This window comes from Ammospiza caudacuta, chromosome Z, assembly GCF_027887145.1.
Source record: "Ammospiza caudacuta isolate bAmmCau1 chromosome Z, bAmmCau1.pri, whole genome shotgun sequence".
In the NCBI taxonomy this organism is placed as follows: domain Eukaryota; kingdom Metazoa; phylum Chordata; class Aves; order Passeriformes; family Passerellidae; genus Ammospiza; species Ammospiza caudacuta.
In genome coordinates this window covers 16,194,869-16,212,075 of record NC_080632.1, presented here as the reverse complement: position 1 = coordinate 16,212,075, position 17,207 = coordinate 16,194,869, and the positions used below count along the sequence as shown (strand labels likewise).

The window sequence follows — 17,207 nt, the reverse complement described above, 5'->3', positions numbered from 1 at the left end:
AAACATAACAACAAAAAACAAGACCTGCAGCTGGAGCAGCTGTATTGGGTAAAAAGATGCATTTCAATAGTGATCATATTTTATTTTAGATTTATATGATTATTAATGAGAATGCCAAGTAATATATCCCAAAAATCTCTATATCATTTAGACATCTTGGAACCACTGTGAAGGATCAGTCATTGCACTGTTAATTAATAATATATATTTCAGCTATTACATTGCTGAGCTTTAAGCTAATGCTATTTCAAGCCAAGCAGAAACATTTGGACCTCACACTAAATTGATCAGCAGAAGTATAAACAACCTGACATGTGCAAATCAAAGAAATCAAAAAGAAAAATCTTCAAGTTAGCTCCTCAGACTCCTCGTTCCCCACTGAAAATACAGCAAGTCTCAGAGACTTGGTGTCCAAGATCACAAAAGGTGATCTGCTCTGTCCTTTGCCCTGATATAAAATAAACTATTTGGAAACTACTGCTGATAGGCAATTGTCTAGGTCATGATTCAGTTAACTTATTTTACACAAAGTTACTTCATGCAACCACTAGTCATTAACACTCCATGTACACCTAATGCTGGAAGTAATATTAACAAAAGTAGTACCAGTTTTCTCCCATTTTCAACTTCCTGTCTGGTCTAAAACTACAGGTAAACAAATATATACAGTGACTGCATCTTCCTCAACACACAAAACAACAAAAGAAAAAAAAAACCAACACAGAGAAAGAACAGATGAAGAACTTTGAGGGTTTTTTTTTTAATGTATACCTGTAGCTGGAGTAGAGTTGCTCATGGTAGAAGGTCTGTTACTGACACCAGAAGCAGCTTGTCAGGACCACACTAAAGAAATAAAAGACAAGATTACGAGTAAAGCTGTTACAGAGAAAGCTCAACATAAAAGTGCAACAACTCCCTTTACTTATTCTTCCCAAGAACACCCCCTTCCTATACACAAAACCCACAACTGCCAGGAACTTGTTTTTCAGGAAAAAAAATGCCAACAACATAACTTTTCCCCATAATAAATAAATCTCAATAAGTCAATCTAAATAAGTCTCAATAAATCAGCAAATTCAGCTATATTACACTATTGATTTAAATCAATATGTTACACTGATTTAAATCTATCCTGCTACCCTTTTTAAAATAACAAGAATAACTTGGTTAAGAAAACTTGGTTCAGAAAAGAAAGGAGGCTGTAGGCTGGCTGTAGGCTTTGTGTCTGCAATACAACATTACTTTCATAAATGCACAGCCACATAGGTAAAATCTGCATTTGCAACAGGACACAGGGGACCTTGAGCAAAACTAATTTGACATATATTTAAACACACTCATGGCACATTTGAGAAAAAAAAACCAACTTGTTTCAGTACATTTTTTTAAAATACATACGACTTACCATCAAATTTTTAGGAGAAAGATCAAGGTATTTGCTTTAAGAATATTAACAATTTCAGACTCTACTGACAGAAGAGAGTTTGAGTACTACAAGTCCTTCATTCAAAAATCAGCATCTAGCTCCAGTTACATCTGTTTACTCATTAAGACTGCTGTAATATCTCAGCCAAGCATCAACTTCAAAACGCCAACAAGAAACAAGGTACACCTTGAACAAACAAAACACCTCTGAAAGGAAGTTACATTTCCTGAAACTTTCACCACTTTCTTCCATAAAAGCATTTTAATGGAAAGTGGAGGCCAAGGGATCTTACAAGATGGAATAAGTTGATCCAAACAGCTTCTCAACACTTTGGTGGAAAGAGAACTTCCCATTGCCCTTGGTCCAACATTCCTACATGTGCATGAACTGTTTATCTTGCATCAAGTCTAGTGCCCAAGAGTTATCCTATGAGATTAATCAATTCTCCAGCCTACCAGCATTCTGAGCTGAGCTAGATTAGTTATTCAGCTGAAAGAGACGTTGAGAAGTGGCAGGATCCACTGCAAAGAAAAGGGTAAGGAAAAGCCATCATGTTGGCTTGCATCGGCTGCAAAAACACTGCTCAGAGTACTGGCTTATATGGGGTCTGTGCTAAAAGGAGCAATTAGAGTCTCCTCATCCTGGCTAATCATGTGTTCCTGCTGCATCCCTAGTGTGGGAAAGTCATTCACAACAGAAGACTGTGACTAGGCTAGGGTGCTTAAAGACCTTTTCAGCCAAATTTAGCTGCTCATGAAGGAGCACAGGTGTTAGTGTGGATGGAAGAAAACATGAGTGTGTTCATTCCTCTCCAGCAACAGCAGAGACTTATTTTTAACCATGAAACTGGATCTCAACAGTATATTTAAATACAACATCTAATTGTGACAAACAGCAAAACCATTTTTACATTTAAGAGAACTAAAAAATATAAACACTGTATTTTAAAGAACTGTCAACTAAACGGTTACTAGACGTCATGCATATTACACTGTATTTGCACAGACACTAGAATGTAATTAACATGCAATACTCATATTAATTTTCACCTATTAGCACTACATTGAGTATACCAGCACTCAGGTATTGCACCTAAAGAGCATATTTTGATTGTAAAATGCATATCATGCTAATTAAAAAAAAGCTGTATGTGCAGATGTAGTAGAAAGTATTAATGATTGTCCTTTATTACACCAAACCCACCTTTTATTTACTGGAGGGCAGGAAGAAAAACCACTACTGACACAATTCCTGTTGTGGGGGCTTTAATTTGGTTTTTAACTTAGTATTTATTCAACAGAAGAAACATCTGCATACTTCCAGAAGGCTGTGGAAAAACATGGTGCATTACCATGTCCAACATATATTCTTACAATCTCATATTCAATTTTATATACACTGATATTAAAAAAAAGAACACCTCAAACATTTTCAGAAGAAAATATTTTCCAACTTCTTTCATTTTTAGCACACAAATACAAAGAAATACAATGCAGATGGCTGCAGTGACCTGTTTTACAACGCTCTGTAACTGGCCTGTATCCATAAAATTGAAGATGTAGCTCACTGCAGCACACAATGAACTGCTGCTCCAGAATGGTGGACTAAACCAGCTTCGACAGGAGAAAACCTATACCAAAGTTACAACCCTCACCCATGACATCTGCCTGTACTTACAATTGACACATCATTCAGTCAGTATATCCTAAGACAGTTCACTAGATTTTGCCATTACATTCATAACCATTAACCCACTACAGCAGCGAAAATACAGAGAAACTCTTTAAACCCCAAGCTTATCAGCTATGCAACTGTTTTATTTGGTTTAATAAAAGATCAACAAAGCTTTGGGGTTCTTACAATACAGGGAACCATCATAATTTCAAATGTCTGTCTTCGTATCTTCAAATTGATACAAAGAGTGTTTTTAAATTTACATACTTTTAACTATGACTGCATTAAAAAACAAAACAATTAAACATTAAATCAAGACACTGTAGAATAATTGGACTGGCTAGGCTTGCTAACTTTAGAGCCCTGACTACAAAACTTAGTTTCTTACAGGACAATTTAGAATCTTACCTGAAGATTTTGTTTATACTTTTTGTTATTGTCTGAGTGCTCCACTGAAACACTACTCCAATTTTTAACTTTTAGTATCAATACTAAGTTATATACCCACACAAACAATGACAGTGCATTTATAAACTATAGCATGCCCCTTGGAAGGATGTAGTATATGAAAACTGCTAGGAATGCCAGTGTTTTCTCAGGTGGCTGATCAAGGTATTTCTCAAGTAGAAGAATACAAAAAAGATGCTTTTCATCACCTCCTCGTTTAGGCAGCTTACAAATGATAAGCCTTCTCATTCACTGACAAATCAAAACCAAAACAAACGCAAAAATGTTCTAGAAGATTGCAAAGATAAACTGACACCATGGCAGTTGCGCAAGTAGAAGTACAAAATGTGTATGTTTGAGATACTCTGGACTAATGAAAAAGATGACGTTTACTTCTTCAGTGTTTTCACAATTCCGCTCATACAGAATACACGAAGAAATTACAAAACTTCAGTCTGTAAAGACCGTTTGTTCCATCTCTTTCTTTCCCACATAGAAGTGAGAGAGATATTTTTAAAATACTTTGTAACACGAAGCATTTAATGTAGTGACAAAGGCTGCTCTGGGTTTGCAAGGCCTTTATTGTTGAAAGACTCCACACAATAGGGTAGTGCCCTAGATAATGTCTTAGAGGATTCTAATTGAATCTTTCTTCAGAGGCTAGAGAGTCCTACCATGCCCCTAATTTCTCTCTGTACACAAGTCTTCCACTGGTTACTTCTTAGCTATACAGTTGTTCAGTCCAGCTGAAAAACAGTCAAAAGAGTAGGCAAATCTTGCTTATAAAGCTACCTTGATATACTTCCCTGTCCACAGTTCATAGACAAGCACTTCTTTAAGCAGAGACAGGAGTTCACACCGCCCTCGTGCCACCACATCCATTTCAGTTTCCACAGCACAACTGCGTGGGGTTGGGCAGCTGCTTAGCCTCAGCAAGCTGCTTGCACCAGTTCTCTGTGAGGCCACAGAGTGAAAGTGAACAAGCAGGCAGGACAAGTAACCATGCTGCCTAACCCTTCCCTAATGAACACTTCTTCCAGCACAAAGCCTACCTCACGAAAACCAGCACCTGCCTTCTGAGTGCCAGTTAGATGGCTAATATTCTTTCTTTCAGACTGTGGTAGACGAGGTAAATGGAATAGCTCAAAACAAGGACAGCTATCAAACCAAGGCTGCAACATCCTCCTCTATTCCTGCACTCATTCTATCATTCCAAACATATTAATCATCTCCTAAGATCTTAAGACTCCTTTTTTTACATCATGAGACTTTCCACCTCTTCTACTTCAAGGCAGCAATTTTACATTTCTTGGAGGTTATTAACTGGCAACAGGTAAGGCAAGAGTAATAGAACAGCTACAGCTAGATTAAGTTTATTCTTTCCTTGTTATTCAGTAGGAACTAGAAGCCAGTTGCTTAGAAAGCTCAGTTTGATTTTGGACATTCCTTTAAAAACAGGTAATCTGTAGTGCTGAGTAAATAGTCAAATAAGAGGCCACACAAAGCATGGCACTCAATGATAGGTTAATGAAACAAAGTATTCTTCCATACCTACCAGATCAATCTCCCTGACTAAATAAGGCATATTACACAATTGACAACAGCAACAGGTGCCTGTCCTGAAACTACTTTAGCTGTTCTAAGATTTTGAAAATTCTGCTAATAATTTATGCTAATTATTTTGCAATTAAAGGATAAAGCCCATTGCATTCATAGCAAAAACCATAAACATCTGAAAGCAACTCTAAATGTCTAAAATCTTTTTGAGTCCCATATAGTTGGAAACAGAAGAGTAAGTCTAGTACGGCAAAATCCTTCTTTAGAACATGTCCACATGTTAAAACTATGGCAGGTATCTATTTAGCATTACTTCTGGAATCACTGAATCCTATAAACAATCTTTTAATTTCTAAAACAGCTGTGTGTAACTCCCTTATTACCCTCCCCTCAGCATTCAGCTGAAGTATTTTCTCCCCTTTCATTTTCTAGAAGTCACAAATTCCTCAGTACAGCTCAATTAGAAGTGGGGTAGTTCCAGAGAAATGTACATCTGTATTGATGGTTTTCCTAGAATTTAGCTAGTCATCTCTCTATGATATTATTTTTAAGTCAACAATACAGAAGAATATGATCATAGGTTTCATTATGAAAAAAGAGCATGGGCAAATTTAAAGGAAAATAATTCTTTCAAAAAGCACCTCTCTCCACACATGTAAATTAAAACTGTACATTTTTCTACAAGATTCTACACGGCAGAACAAATTAATTGCTTGAAATTTGTCCCAAAAGGGCAAATTTCAAAGCATGACAATTTCAAGCTATACCAGTGATAACCATAGCTATATTTAAACTAACTGTTCTACTGCATACTTTCTTAATTTTTATAGAATCTGACTGTGAAAAGAAAAGCTAAGTGTCATGAGAAGAATGAAAATTTCTTTTATCTTCTACTTCTGCAGTATGTCTCTAGATAATTACTGTACTCATTTACTCTGTTTTCCTCTTTCACATTCGCAAAGGAGATGCAGCTCCTACTTCCAAAGCGGGGATTTAATATGAAGTACAATGCTGTTGGTGCCAAAATAAAGATTTCAAAGAAAGTGAAGCCAAACTATGGGAAATTTCAAAACCATGTATTTGTATTAAAAATAAACTGACCGTACATAGATAAAGCCTACCCTTTCAGTAAGCTGAAGAAGAAAGAAATCATAGGCAATGATGACAAATAAGAAAGCTTCTCTTCCTCTGCTATATAGACCCCTCCCAGACACAGCTCAAGCTGCTGATCGCCAGTCACCCCAGAAGCACTGTCGTAGCACTGACGGCTGCCCTTCCATAGGCCTGAGTGCTCAATGGCTCTGCCAGCACACAGCTTGCTCCACTGCCTCTGCTGTCGACTCCTGAAGCTCCTTCCTGTACTGGTAACAAGGCACTACGCACCTTCAAAGAGTCATGTAACAGTAATTAAAATGTTCAGAGAAAAACATTATGTACTTTGCATTTATGCTACATACAGAGCAAGAACATAAGAAAATAACATTTTCCTCTTGAAGATGCAAAAGCAACCTTGACCATGTGACTATCAAGAGCTGTAAAATTAAGAGTGAAAAGCTTAATTTTTTAATTACTATAAAATATGCATTTTCATTCTTAAAGTAAGAAATACCTCTACTTAGAGTGAAAGCCTTAAGCTCATCCAAAAGGACAATAAGCCACATACCATTTTGAATATTCCAAAAATCCAGCAGGAATTATGAACCCAAAGGCAGAGCTTTCTTTGAAACAGTCATCAAAGGTGACTGCTTTTCTTTGTGATATCACTCATTTACAATTTCCACAAATATTGTTTTCTGACAGTATAAATACAAACTTGACTGAAAACAAAGATTGATGTCTCCGCTTCCAAGGTAGCTTAAGCCTTAAATATGTGAAGATTAAGTTTTCCTCAAGAGTCAACACAGGTTTTTTGTGAAGAAAATTTAATTAAGTTACTGAAATACATACTCCTTTCACATATATATTTTTAATGAAGTGTACAGATGTACAGATGAAGACACTAGGCTTTAAATTTAAAGTCACAAATGTTCTATACAATGCCACACTGTAGGGTTTTGGATCATTTTATACTTCACTATGTACAAGTCATGCCATAAACATCCAGGATCTCAAATAAACCACCAGTAAGCTTTCTCTCTTGACTTTAGTCAGAAGGAAATTTACACAGCCTTACAAAGTACCATAACTTGACAATCTGGTTTATAATTTATTATTAAAGTTTAAAATCAAGAAAGAAGAGCTGAAAGAAACAACCACACCACTGCCAAAAAATATGGCTGGGGTTAACACCCAGGAGGGGTTTTAACAAAAGAACTAGTGTGTGAAAGGCTATAAAAGAGATTCTTCCATTTAAACCAACTGCTAAGAAATCTGTAACAACACTTATGCTACACAATAACACGTATTAAAAAAAATTTGAAAAAAAAGACTGAAATATGTTAGCAAATTATTCAAAGGTGATGGCAAACAGCTTAAAGGAAGAAAAAAACCAACTGCGATAAAAGTAAAAATGTGACAAACTGTGGATTACTTTCTTTTCTCTTGCAAAGGAAATAGTTTAACTTGCACAGCATGAAGAAAGAGAAAGAAAACTAGCTGATCACAACAGCAATCAAAGTTTCTGCCAAACTGCTATCTGAAGCATTCCTTTTTGCATTCATTTTTAACACTAGTTCCTTCTGGAAACAGAAAGATTCCAGGATTCAGTGTTTATCAGCACCTCTACCTTGCAGCATAAAAGACATCTACTTTTGTTACTTTGATTCCTATTGTTTTGCAGAAGTAAATATACACAGCTTTGTTTAAGAAAATATTTGGGGGGGGGGGGGAAGGAAACTCACCTCCCATGTATCCAAAAACTGTCACAGATTCATAGGAAGATACCAAAAAGATTTGACTCTTAACTGATCGATCATTTAACTTAAAAGCATGAAACTACATTGTCTAACTTATAATATTTTCAGAACCCAATAAATAGGTTTTAAAAAAATCTTTCCAGTCTCAACTTAACTGTGATGCTCAAAAGACGTGTTCTTGACTGTATGCTTTTTGACTATTGAATTTTCTGCTTCACAATTAAAGATTTCATCCAAAAGAGAAGAATTTTTGTTTTTTAAGGAAATTCATATGCACAAACACTCATTTCAATCTAGGACTAAAAGCTCTAAGAATCGCCCACTTAAAGTAAAGATGTTGGAAAGAAATAAATGTTTGGTGATGCGTATCACATAAATTAGGAGTTGAGTAATTGTTCTAGCATGTGAAAGATTTCTCTCAAGATCAACAATAGATTCAATATTTTTATTTGCACGCTGAATTTTTAATTACTCCTTAATGCTTTCTAGGAGACTAGTGTTGCATGCAAGGAAAACATGGTCACAACTATGAACCCTTGTCCTTTCTGTCTCATGTATATTTTGTTTCCTCTCTGCTTTGCATTGTTTCTTATCAGTTTCTGACTCTAAGAAACTCTCATGCAGTGGTCTGTGCTTCTCAGGCCCACCTTCACTTCATCTTTTGGAAAAATTAGTGATGAACTAGCCTCTGTAAGGATCATACTTTAAAAAAAGCTTCTGTATTAATACACTAGTTGCACAAATGAGGGGGAAGTCATAATCTCAGCCTGTTGGCAGACACAGGAGATAGCACAGCATCAATAAACCTCTATTTTTGTTTACATCTCCCCCATATGCAGAAAACATGCATCTTTTGTTGAAATCTGTATTTCATCTTTTCAGTATACATGGAAAAGGACAAGTTCTCCTTGCTCAATCCTTCACCTAATATTGCATCAGTCACACAAAATGAATTTTTCCCATCAGTTTTACTTCACGGTGATACATCCTCTAACAGTCTTCATTTCTTCCACCTCTCAATGGAACACACAAGTTAGCTGGTAAAAAAAATATTTTTCCCTGATTAAATTATGCTGTGAAGTGATTTAATAGTAAAACCAGCTATGCAAGAAACATGATTTTGAGAAGAAAACCCACGAAGCAATACAACTCCTGAAAATTATCAGTCATTAAATCCATGCATCCTATTAATACTCTGTACTCTATAAAATACTGGTTATTAAACAAGTTATCACCTTTGGAAAGTCTACTGCTTTAAATTTCACCATTTGATTGAAAATTGAATGACTAACACTTTTCAGTCTAGGACAGTTCAAATCTAGTCTTGGGATTACATGCTTTGAGAACCTTGGATCCTGCTGAGACACTGGTTTTTGTGAGAGTGTGTGTGTTCTGACCTGCTCTCTTTATATTTAAAGGTACACACTGAAACCGCAACCATGATAAAAAACTCCTCTGCAAGAGCATAACATCCTTCACAACACACTAGGCTACACTTGTTACACACAAGCACTAAAAATACCAATTTTGTACACAAAACAGTTGAATCCTAGGTGCCCAAAATAAAGTTCACAAAAATAAAAAAATTTCAAATGAATTGTAATGTTGTTACTTCAGGATTCTACACCAAAGACTGCATTTATTGTCCAATCCTCAGCCCTACAGAGGACAATCATTAAACACCAAAAACAAGCTATATAAAGCAGAGGCTACAGAGGACCAGTACAGACAGAGTGACCTTTTCCTATATACAGAAGTCCCATTACTGTACATACATACAAATATACACACATACAGTTGAAACTTATGTGATAGCAACACAAAAATTACCCTGAGCAAACTGATCTCCCTACAGACAGTATACTATGGAGCACTGCAGGAAAGATTCAGCAATGAAGAGTTATTTTCAAGTTACTTTCACACTTTTAAAGCACTCAGTTTTACTTCCATACATTTGTTTTCTATTTTAGAAAACTATTGTGCATTTACAAGCAGGGCTGTACACAGCAGTAGAAAATTATATAGAAAGAGAATCTTCTGTGACAGAATTTCAAACTAATGACAATTAAGACATCTCAGTTTCTCTACTAGGTTTTATTAAACAGAATAAAGTTTCCAGCACTGACAGAAATCAAGTGAAAAACAAGCATATCACCTACTTTTGAGTTCAAGAAGTTTCCTTCACAGAAACTAAGTTTTGCACTACTGTTTCCACCCTATTCAAGGTGATATACTATGTACCGAATAACTTCACACTAATTATTTCAACATTAATTGTGTTTTGGGAAAGGACAGATAATTGAGATGAAGGGGAAAGCACAGACAACAAAAGCTAGAGTAGTTTTCCCAGTAACACAAGACCAGAACAAACAGCTTGTCTGTATAGATGCAGCAAGAAAGACAAATTAGAGACTAGAAAATCAAACCAGATGAACTGACAAATCGAAAGAGTGAGAAAATGAATTCAGTATCCTGTGTTATAAAATGAGGAAGTGAACCAGCAAAAAACCTACAGAAATAGAAAAAAAAAAAGAGAAAAAAATTCCTAATTAAACTGAGCACAATCAGAAAGACAAAGAAGGCCTAAAAATACCAAGAGGGACTACATGTAATTTATTCATTAACTGCATCACCTCTTAATGTTACAAGTCAACAAAATACTTGGATGCTATATTCTTTTCATTTTCAGTGGTCTTTGGAATCACTGCACCACCATGCATTTCATGCTGACTCCTGAACAGTATTTATGTTTAGCCTAGAAAATACTGTGGTTAAAAGCCTGAAGACATAGAATCATTTAGGTTGGAAAAGACCTTTAAGATAGGGGAGTCTGTATCTCAAAGTGTTGAAGCATAATTTACACATTCAAATGCAGTGTGAAGTATGTTATCACTCTGGACATGTGTAAAAATGTGCCTTGAATTCTTGCTTTAAAAATGTTTATTGTGTTTTCCAAAGAACTGCAGTCTAGGAATCACCTAGTAAGATGGATCAAAAGCTGGAGCAATACTCTAAAATTTTGTCACATCCTTCTCATGTGCCACTTCAGTGTATCTACCATGCAACCTACCGACAAGGAAAGGGTTACCATTCCCTGATCTTGCCATACAGTGGTAAGATTTGATTTCTGCCTATACGTGAACTAGTTTTAGATCATCCTTATTCCTGTGACTAATGCAATCCACTTTCCAAGAAAACAGTAACATCTCATTTAAATAGTAGAATCCTAATAGAGAGCACTGAGCCCACCATACACCTCTCCAGCTGTATGAAGTATGCGCACTTTCACAAACTGCACATGTGTAAACACAATTCTGATTCCTTTGCTTCTACTACTCACTGTGCAGAAAGAATAATTTATCATCTCCTTGACTTTAAATGCCCATGTCATAGACCATCTCTTTTAATGAATAAGAATGGCAACAAGTTAAAGTACTAGTAGTTCAGTGTGATTAAGGAAGTTAATTGCAAAGATAATGGTTGGTTTATTGAATCTTATGAGCATTCATTCCATTGGCTTTCACAAGAAATTCAGGGTGTGGTTTCCTGGTCAGTTTAAGCTGATCTATGGCTAGAGAGAGCAAAGGCAGTCATGTCATTCCTCACCCTCATGTTTTCACAGCTCTCATCACAGTGACTAACAACTGCAAGGCAGCATGGTACCAGAATAATTTATTTTACCATGCAGTTCACATATGACATTTGCTACACTATGAGGGAGGTGTAGAAATGCACTTTTGAGGATGGTGCTGCTCTTTTGGCAGCAGACCTGAGTTTCAACAACTTCAGCCAAGAGGGAAACAGCAAGAGCAGGGAAAAATGGTATCAACAGGAGTAGACAAAATACTTTTTCACCTACCCACTCTGCAAAGAGTTTTCAAAAATGCTGCCTCTAACTCCAACGTAAAACTCACGTTCACAGACCTGAAGAAATAGGAACAATTTTCACATGCTGAAATGAGAAAAGAGAAATTTAAAAAGTCTCTTAAATATAGTCTTTCATAAAAAAAATATGCAGCACCAAATGAAACCGTAAGTACAAAATATACAAAATGGTCAAAAGCAGGAGAACCAAAAGCAAAAGTGCAGTTACATGCAACAGTTAATGAGTGCATAAGAATTAAGAACTGCAACTTGAAACAACAGCTGCAGGCATAATTTTATGATATAACTAACTCTCATCCTGTTTTGACACATGTTTTGTTTAATTGGGATATTCTCTAAAAGAAAGTTGACAAACACACACTTGTGCTTATCACTTAACACAGGATTAGTTCAGCAGAAAACCTGATAAATACTCCCTGGTAGAACCCAAATCAACTCCTTATCTCCCCGGACAGGGTACACAAAGCAGATTAATTGTCTTGACTACAGACCAAATCAAATGAACAGCAATTTGACAACTGCCAGGGAAACAAAGAGATTTATTCATATTTTGCTGTTTTCATGTTTCTGATTGTGATCGATTATTTCCATTTCTGATTATATCAGACAGTAGTAGTAAACAAGATTTGGGAGTGAACAGCATAGTGAACAAGCTCAGGAGAGATAACTTCATTCATACCAGGCTATACTACCTGTTTTCCACAAGCACCTAACTCAAAGTGGGTTAAAAACAGGAATTTATGAAGCAACTATAGCAAAAAAACTATGTAATTCTATGTAAAACATAATTTTTTAAAAAAGGCTTCTCAGCCAGAAATCTATGGATAATAAGAAGGAAGTGGTTGATGACCCTTAAAAAGCTTGAGCATTATCTTCCAAAATTCCAAAGTCTTGTTACCTGAAGATTTAATCTGGCACCAGAATGACTGGATTTAATTTGAAAATGAAACACCGCTGGTGTGTATAGTGTTGTTACTGGGTTTCCCTCTTACTAATCCACAAGGAGGCCACTAACCTCAACTATAAACACCCATAGGTTTAGGTACATATCTGGTCTGCTTTTGATAGCCAACAAAAAATTACAGTTCATGCCACTCTGGTTTCTTTAAATTTTTAAGTTTAACTTGAGTCACATATTCCTGCTAACAAAATAAGCTTAAATAAAGAACCAAGTTCTTTGCCATAAAACTGAAATTCTCACAGCTTTTTACAGAAATTTTCTGATCCAAATAAAAATTATTTTTCTGTGCTTACTTTTACATATTCTCACTCTTATTAAATATAAGGTTTGGATCTAAATTAGCCTCAGCATTCCACAGAAAGAAATTATTTTTATTTAAGAAATTAAATTTATTTCTGTATTAAAGCAGCATGAATTGTAATTTTTCTTTTTTTTTTTTTAGTTTTTGATTAAATGCCCTTGAAAATAAAAAGTCACAAGACAGCTTCTGAAAATTTTGTTTTACTTTAGGTTTACTAGGGCAGTTTTAACCAACACCTCAATAGCTTGCATTTTCAACTAACAGTTTGGAGATCAACCAATGGCATTCGATTCTCAGAAGGTATTTAGCATCTTCTAACAAAAAAAGAACATTTCCAAATCACTCAAAAACTTCCTGAAGTGTCACAGGCAGCACTTAGCATCTCAGAGCATACTCAAACTTGCAGTTATCACCAACCACCTGTATCTTCACTGAAACACATAAAGGCTCTACTTCAGAAAATTTCTTTAAAAACACTCAGTTTATGTTTACACCTTTAATATGTCTCTAGTCTTTGTTTTACTCTCTCAAAAGGAAGTTATTTAGGGAGGTTCTACCTTGCAATGTTAGATTTGTACAGTTTAAGAACTACATATATTTTACCTGCATCATTTCTACCCAGAAACAATGTCAACATAAGTTATCTTTTTAGTATTTCGGGGCTGATACATGACTCTTCTTCCCTCCTTTCTCAACTGAAATAATAAAACCTTCATGAAAATTAAGAAAAAAATACTTTAGAAAAGAGGTCATCATACTAATTGTATGACAGGAATCCTACACCCGCATTAGATAGCAATTCCACAACTTAAGAAAAAAGAAAAAAAAAAAAAAAACCACCAAAAAAGCATCACTGCATTCTCAAACAGAACACAGGAAAAACAAAATTACAAGTTCCTCTACAAGCACATTTGACAAATTAATAAAAGAAATATTCTCACTCCAGTGAGAACTTTCTTAATTTTCTCTTAAAGTTTTGCACTTTTAAAACAAATGTGAAAAAATGCTGATCATAGCAGAATTACTCAGTAGAAATTTTAATTAAATTTTTCAAAAATATACCTCTTTAGACTATTTGCTGCTTCATTAATCAGCATTTATAAAAGACTTTTCTCATCAATATGTCTCCCTATAAAGGCTTCTACTACCACAGTGTGTTAAAAGATGTCAGGAAATTTTTTGAATCACAAGGAAAAAGAAGCCTTAACTTCTGTATCAGAATACCTAGATTTTAAGAACAGCAAAGGTCTTACAAGTCACCAACATGCAGGACACAAGTTTAAGTTAGTGTAACATCTACATCTTTGCATGAAGTTGGAAGCGCTGACTTCCGTGAACATTTCACCTCTGCATACAGTTACAATGAAAAAAATAAACATTGGGCATGGTTAGTTTCCTGGGACAGCTGAATTTCCCACCATGGCCAAGACTTTGGATTTTGAAATATCAATAGGTAAAGGAAAAATATCAGCAATCAAATTTTCACTTAAAAAGTAGCCAGGGAAGTTAGCAGTACACACAATGAACTTGGGTTTATTACTTAGTTTCAAGTTGCAAAACTTTATCAAGACATAAAACAGCCAGCTACCGTCACACTATCCCAGCAGTGGGAGCACAATAATTCAGACTTGTTTAAAATATTTTTATCTTCTGAGGACTACAATGCTGTAGAAACTTCATCCCTGTAGCAATCTGCTGCATAGTCAAGGCTTTCAGTAAGGTCTATAAAAATGCATTACATGAATAACCATCCTGATTATTGATTAACCCCGCAGAATAGATGTCAATCAGTTCGCTTCCACATATGCACTTCAACCAGGCACCAGCGACAAGGCGAATAAGCAGCGGCTCCACGTTCTCTCTGCTACAGACAAGCACCCCCCAGACTCGGGGTACTAAACTTCAACTACCACGTGAAACCGCAAATACCCAAAAACTCATCGCGATCCACCGCTAACCCGCGCGCCAAAGGATTTTTTACCACCTTATTAGGGGTAACTCCGTAATAAAGTTTAAAACGCGGGCAGGCCCCGAGCAGCGGCCGGCACCTCCGCCCGCGGAGGGTCGGGAGCGCGTCCAGCCCCGCCGAGCGGCGCCTCCCGGCGCATCCCGGCCCGCGGCCCCCGCGGGGCAGGAAACCGGCCCTGGCCACGGCCGCGGGGAAAACGCGACGCCGGCCGCCTTAGGAGAAAAAGAGAGAAAAAGAAAGAGGAAGGGAACGGAAGCCAGACCCGCACGCCCTGAGTACCACAAAGTTCCCCGCGGCAGCGCCCGGCCCCTCAGCTCCAGCTCGGCGACGGCCGCCGGCTTCCTCCTTCCACAAGTACCTGGCGGAGCAGCCCTCGGGAATATCCCCACCCCAAGCCCGGCCCCTCCGAAACCCGGCCCCTCTCCGACACCCACCTTTCCCCTCGCTCCGCTCCCTCCGACGGGGGCGGAGAGAACCTCCCCCAGCCCCTCTCTCTCCACCCCCGCTGCTCCGAGGAAGAAGGAGCCGGGATGTGCAGGTCACCGCCCTGCCCCGCCCCGCCGCAGGCGGCACCAGGTGGAACCCTTGGGGCGCTCCCCGCGGCCAGGGGCCACCGCCCGCCCCTCAGCGCGGCCCCGGCGCGGCGGCGGAGCGGGACCCCCGTGCACGGCCCGGCGGGGCGGGCGGGGAGCGCCCGCGGGCGGGGCCGCCCCGGAGCGGAGCGCGGCGCAGGCGCACCGAGGGCCCGCGCCCCCCGGCCTTTCCCTCCGTGGCGCCTGCGCAGTGCGGCGGTCCCGCCGCTGTGGGGCGCGGTCGGGCTGTGCCGCGGCCTCGCCTGCCCGCCGCGGAGCACGGGAACAAGGCATCGATCGCTCAGCATCGCTTAAACTGGAAAACACGCCGAGGTCATCGAGTCTAATCTGTGACCGAACACCATGTCAACTAGACCATGGCACTACGTCCAGTCCTTCGTTAAACACCTCCAAGGACGGTGACTCTACTACTACTCTGGGCAGCCCCATTCCAAACTTTATCCACCCCTTCTGTGAAAGCGTTCCTCCTGATGCCCTCCCCTGGCACAGCTTGAGGCCATTTCCTCTTGTCGTGTCCGTGGCTGCCTGGAAGAAGTGACCGACCCCGACCGACCTCGACCTTCCTTCAGACAGTTGTGGAGAGTGGTAAGGTCTCTCTCCCTTGAGCCTCCTTTTCAACAGGCTCAACATCCCCAGCTCCCTCAGCTGCTCTTCAGAAGACTTGGGCTCCAAACCTTTCCTCAGTTATGTTTTCCTTCCCTGGGTTCTCTCCAGAACCCTAGTGTCTTTCCTGCTCAGAACTGAGAGCCAGACTTGAGGCACAGTCTCAGCAGTACCCAGTGATGGTCAGGAGGATGGTCACTGTCCTGGTCCTCTTGGCCACACTATTGCTTGTACAAGCCAGGACATCATTGTTCTTTTTGGCCAGCTGGGCACACTATGGCCTCATGTTCCATCATTTGTCAAGCAGCACCTCAGGTCCTTTTCTGCCAGGCAGCTTCCTATCCACTCCTCCCCCAGCCTGTAGTGCTGCAAGGTTCAGGGCAGCAGCCACAGGTCAGAGGCTTCATCATCCCTTGAGGGCCCCAGGGTCCTCCTCCCCTTTGGGTCCCACAGAGCACCTGAGGCAGCCAGGACAGAGGGAGAAAGCTTGCCACTCACCTGGCATCAGAAGATGGGATTCAGGTACCAGCCATGCTGGGGATGCTGGTTGTGCTTTTCCTCTGTGTGGTACTGGGTGTTGTGTTGTTAAAAGGTGGTCAGCCCCTGTCCCTGTAAAAGCTGGACATGTGAGTTTGTGAATTCGCTGAGCCACATGTTAAGGAAACTTCCCTACTTGACCAGGAGCCACTCTGGCAGTCAATCTTGCACAACCTGAGCTGGGATCAGGGCCCCTTCACAGCTGCACTCCCCTACTCACACTGTAACACCAGATTGCCACGCCATCTCCACCCCAGGTTTCCCCAAGCAGAGTTTCTGAAGTCCACATTCCCTGGGTGCAGGGGACAGATGTCTGGTCCCCTGACTGGAGAGTAGAGCAGGAAGCTGGGTGATGCTGGGCAAGATCTGGTGACATACTTGTGGCTCTGGGCAGTTCAA

General features: G+C 39.1%; 1 protein-coding gene across 4 annotated transcripts in view; it reads right to left on the bottom strand.

Moving 5' to 3' along the window:
- The window catches only part of PTBP3 (polypyrimidine tract binding protein 3), a 38,897-nt gene extending 23,180 nt beyond the window's left edge, over window positions 1–15,717 (bottom strand). The window contains exons 1-3 of one of the 4 annotated variants that reach the window (XM_058824523.1): window positions 15,510–15,717; window positions 11,819–11,911; window positions 772–843 (exon numbers count right to left, since the gene is read on the bottom strand). In XM_058824523.1, coding sequence (XP_058680506.1) covers window positions 772–796 — 25 coding nt within the window. In that variant the 5' untranslated portion in view covers window positions 797–843; window positions 11,819–11,911; window positions 15,510–15,717. Of the gene's footprint in view, window positions 1–771; window positions 844–11,818; window positions 11,912–13,709; window positions 13,772–15,337; window positions 15,413–15,509 lie in introns of those variants that run through there. The other 3 variants (XM_058824525.1, XM_058824524.1, XM_058824526.1) reach the window with 3 other exon arrangements.
- Window positions 15,718–17,207: the final 1,490 nt, after the last annotated feature.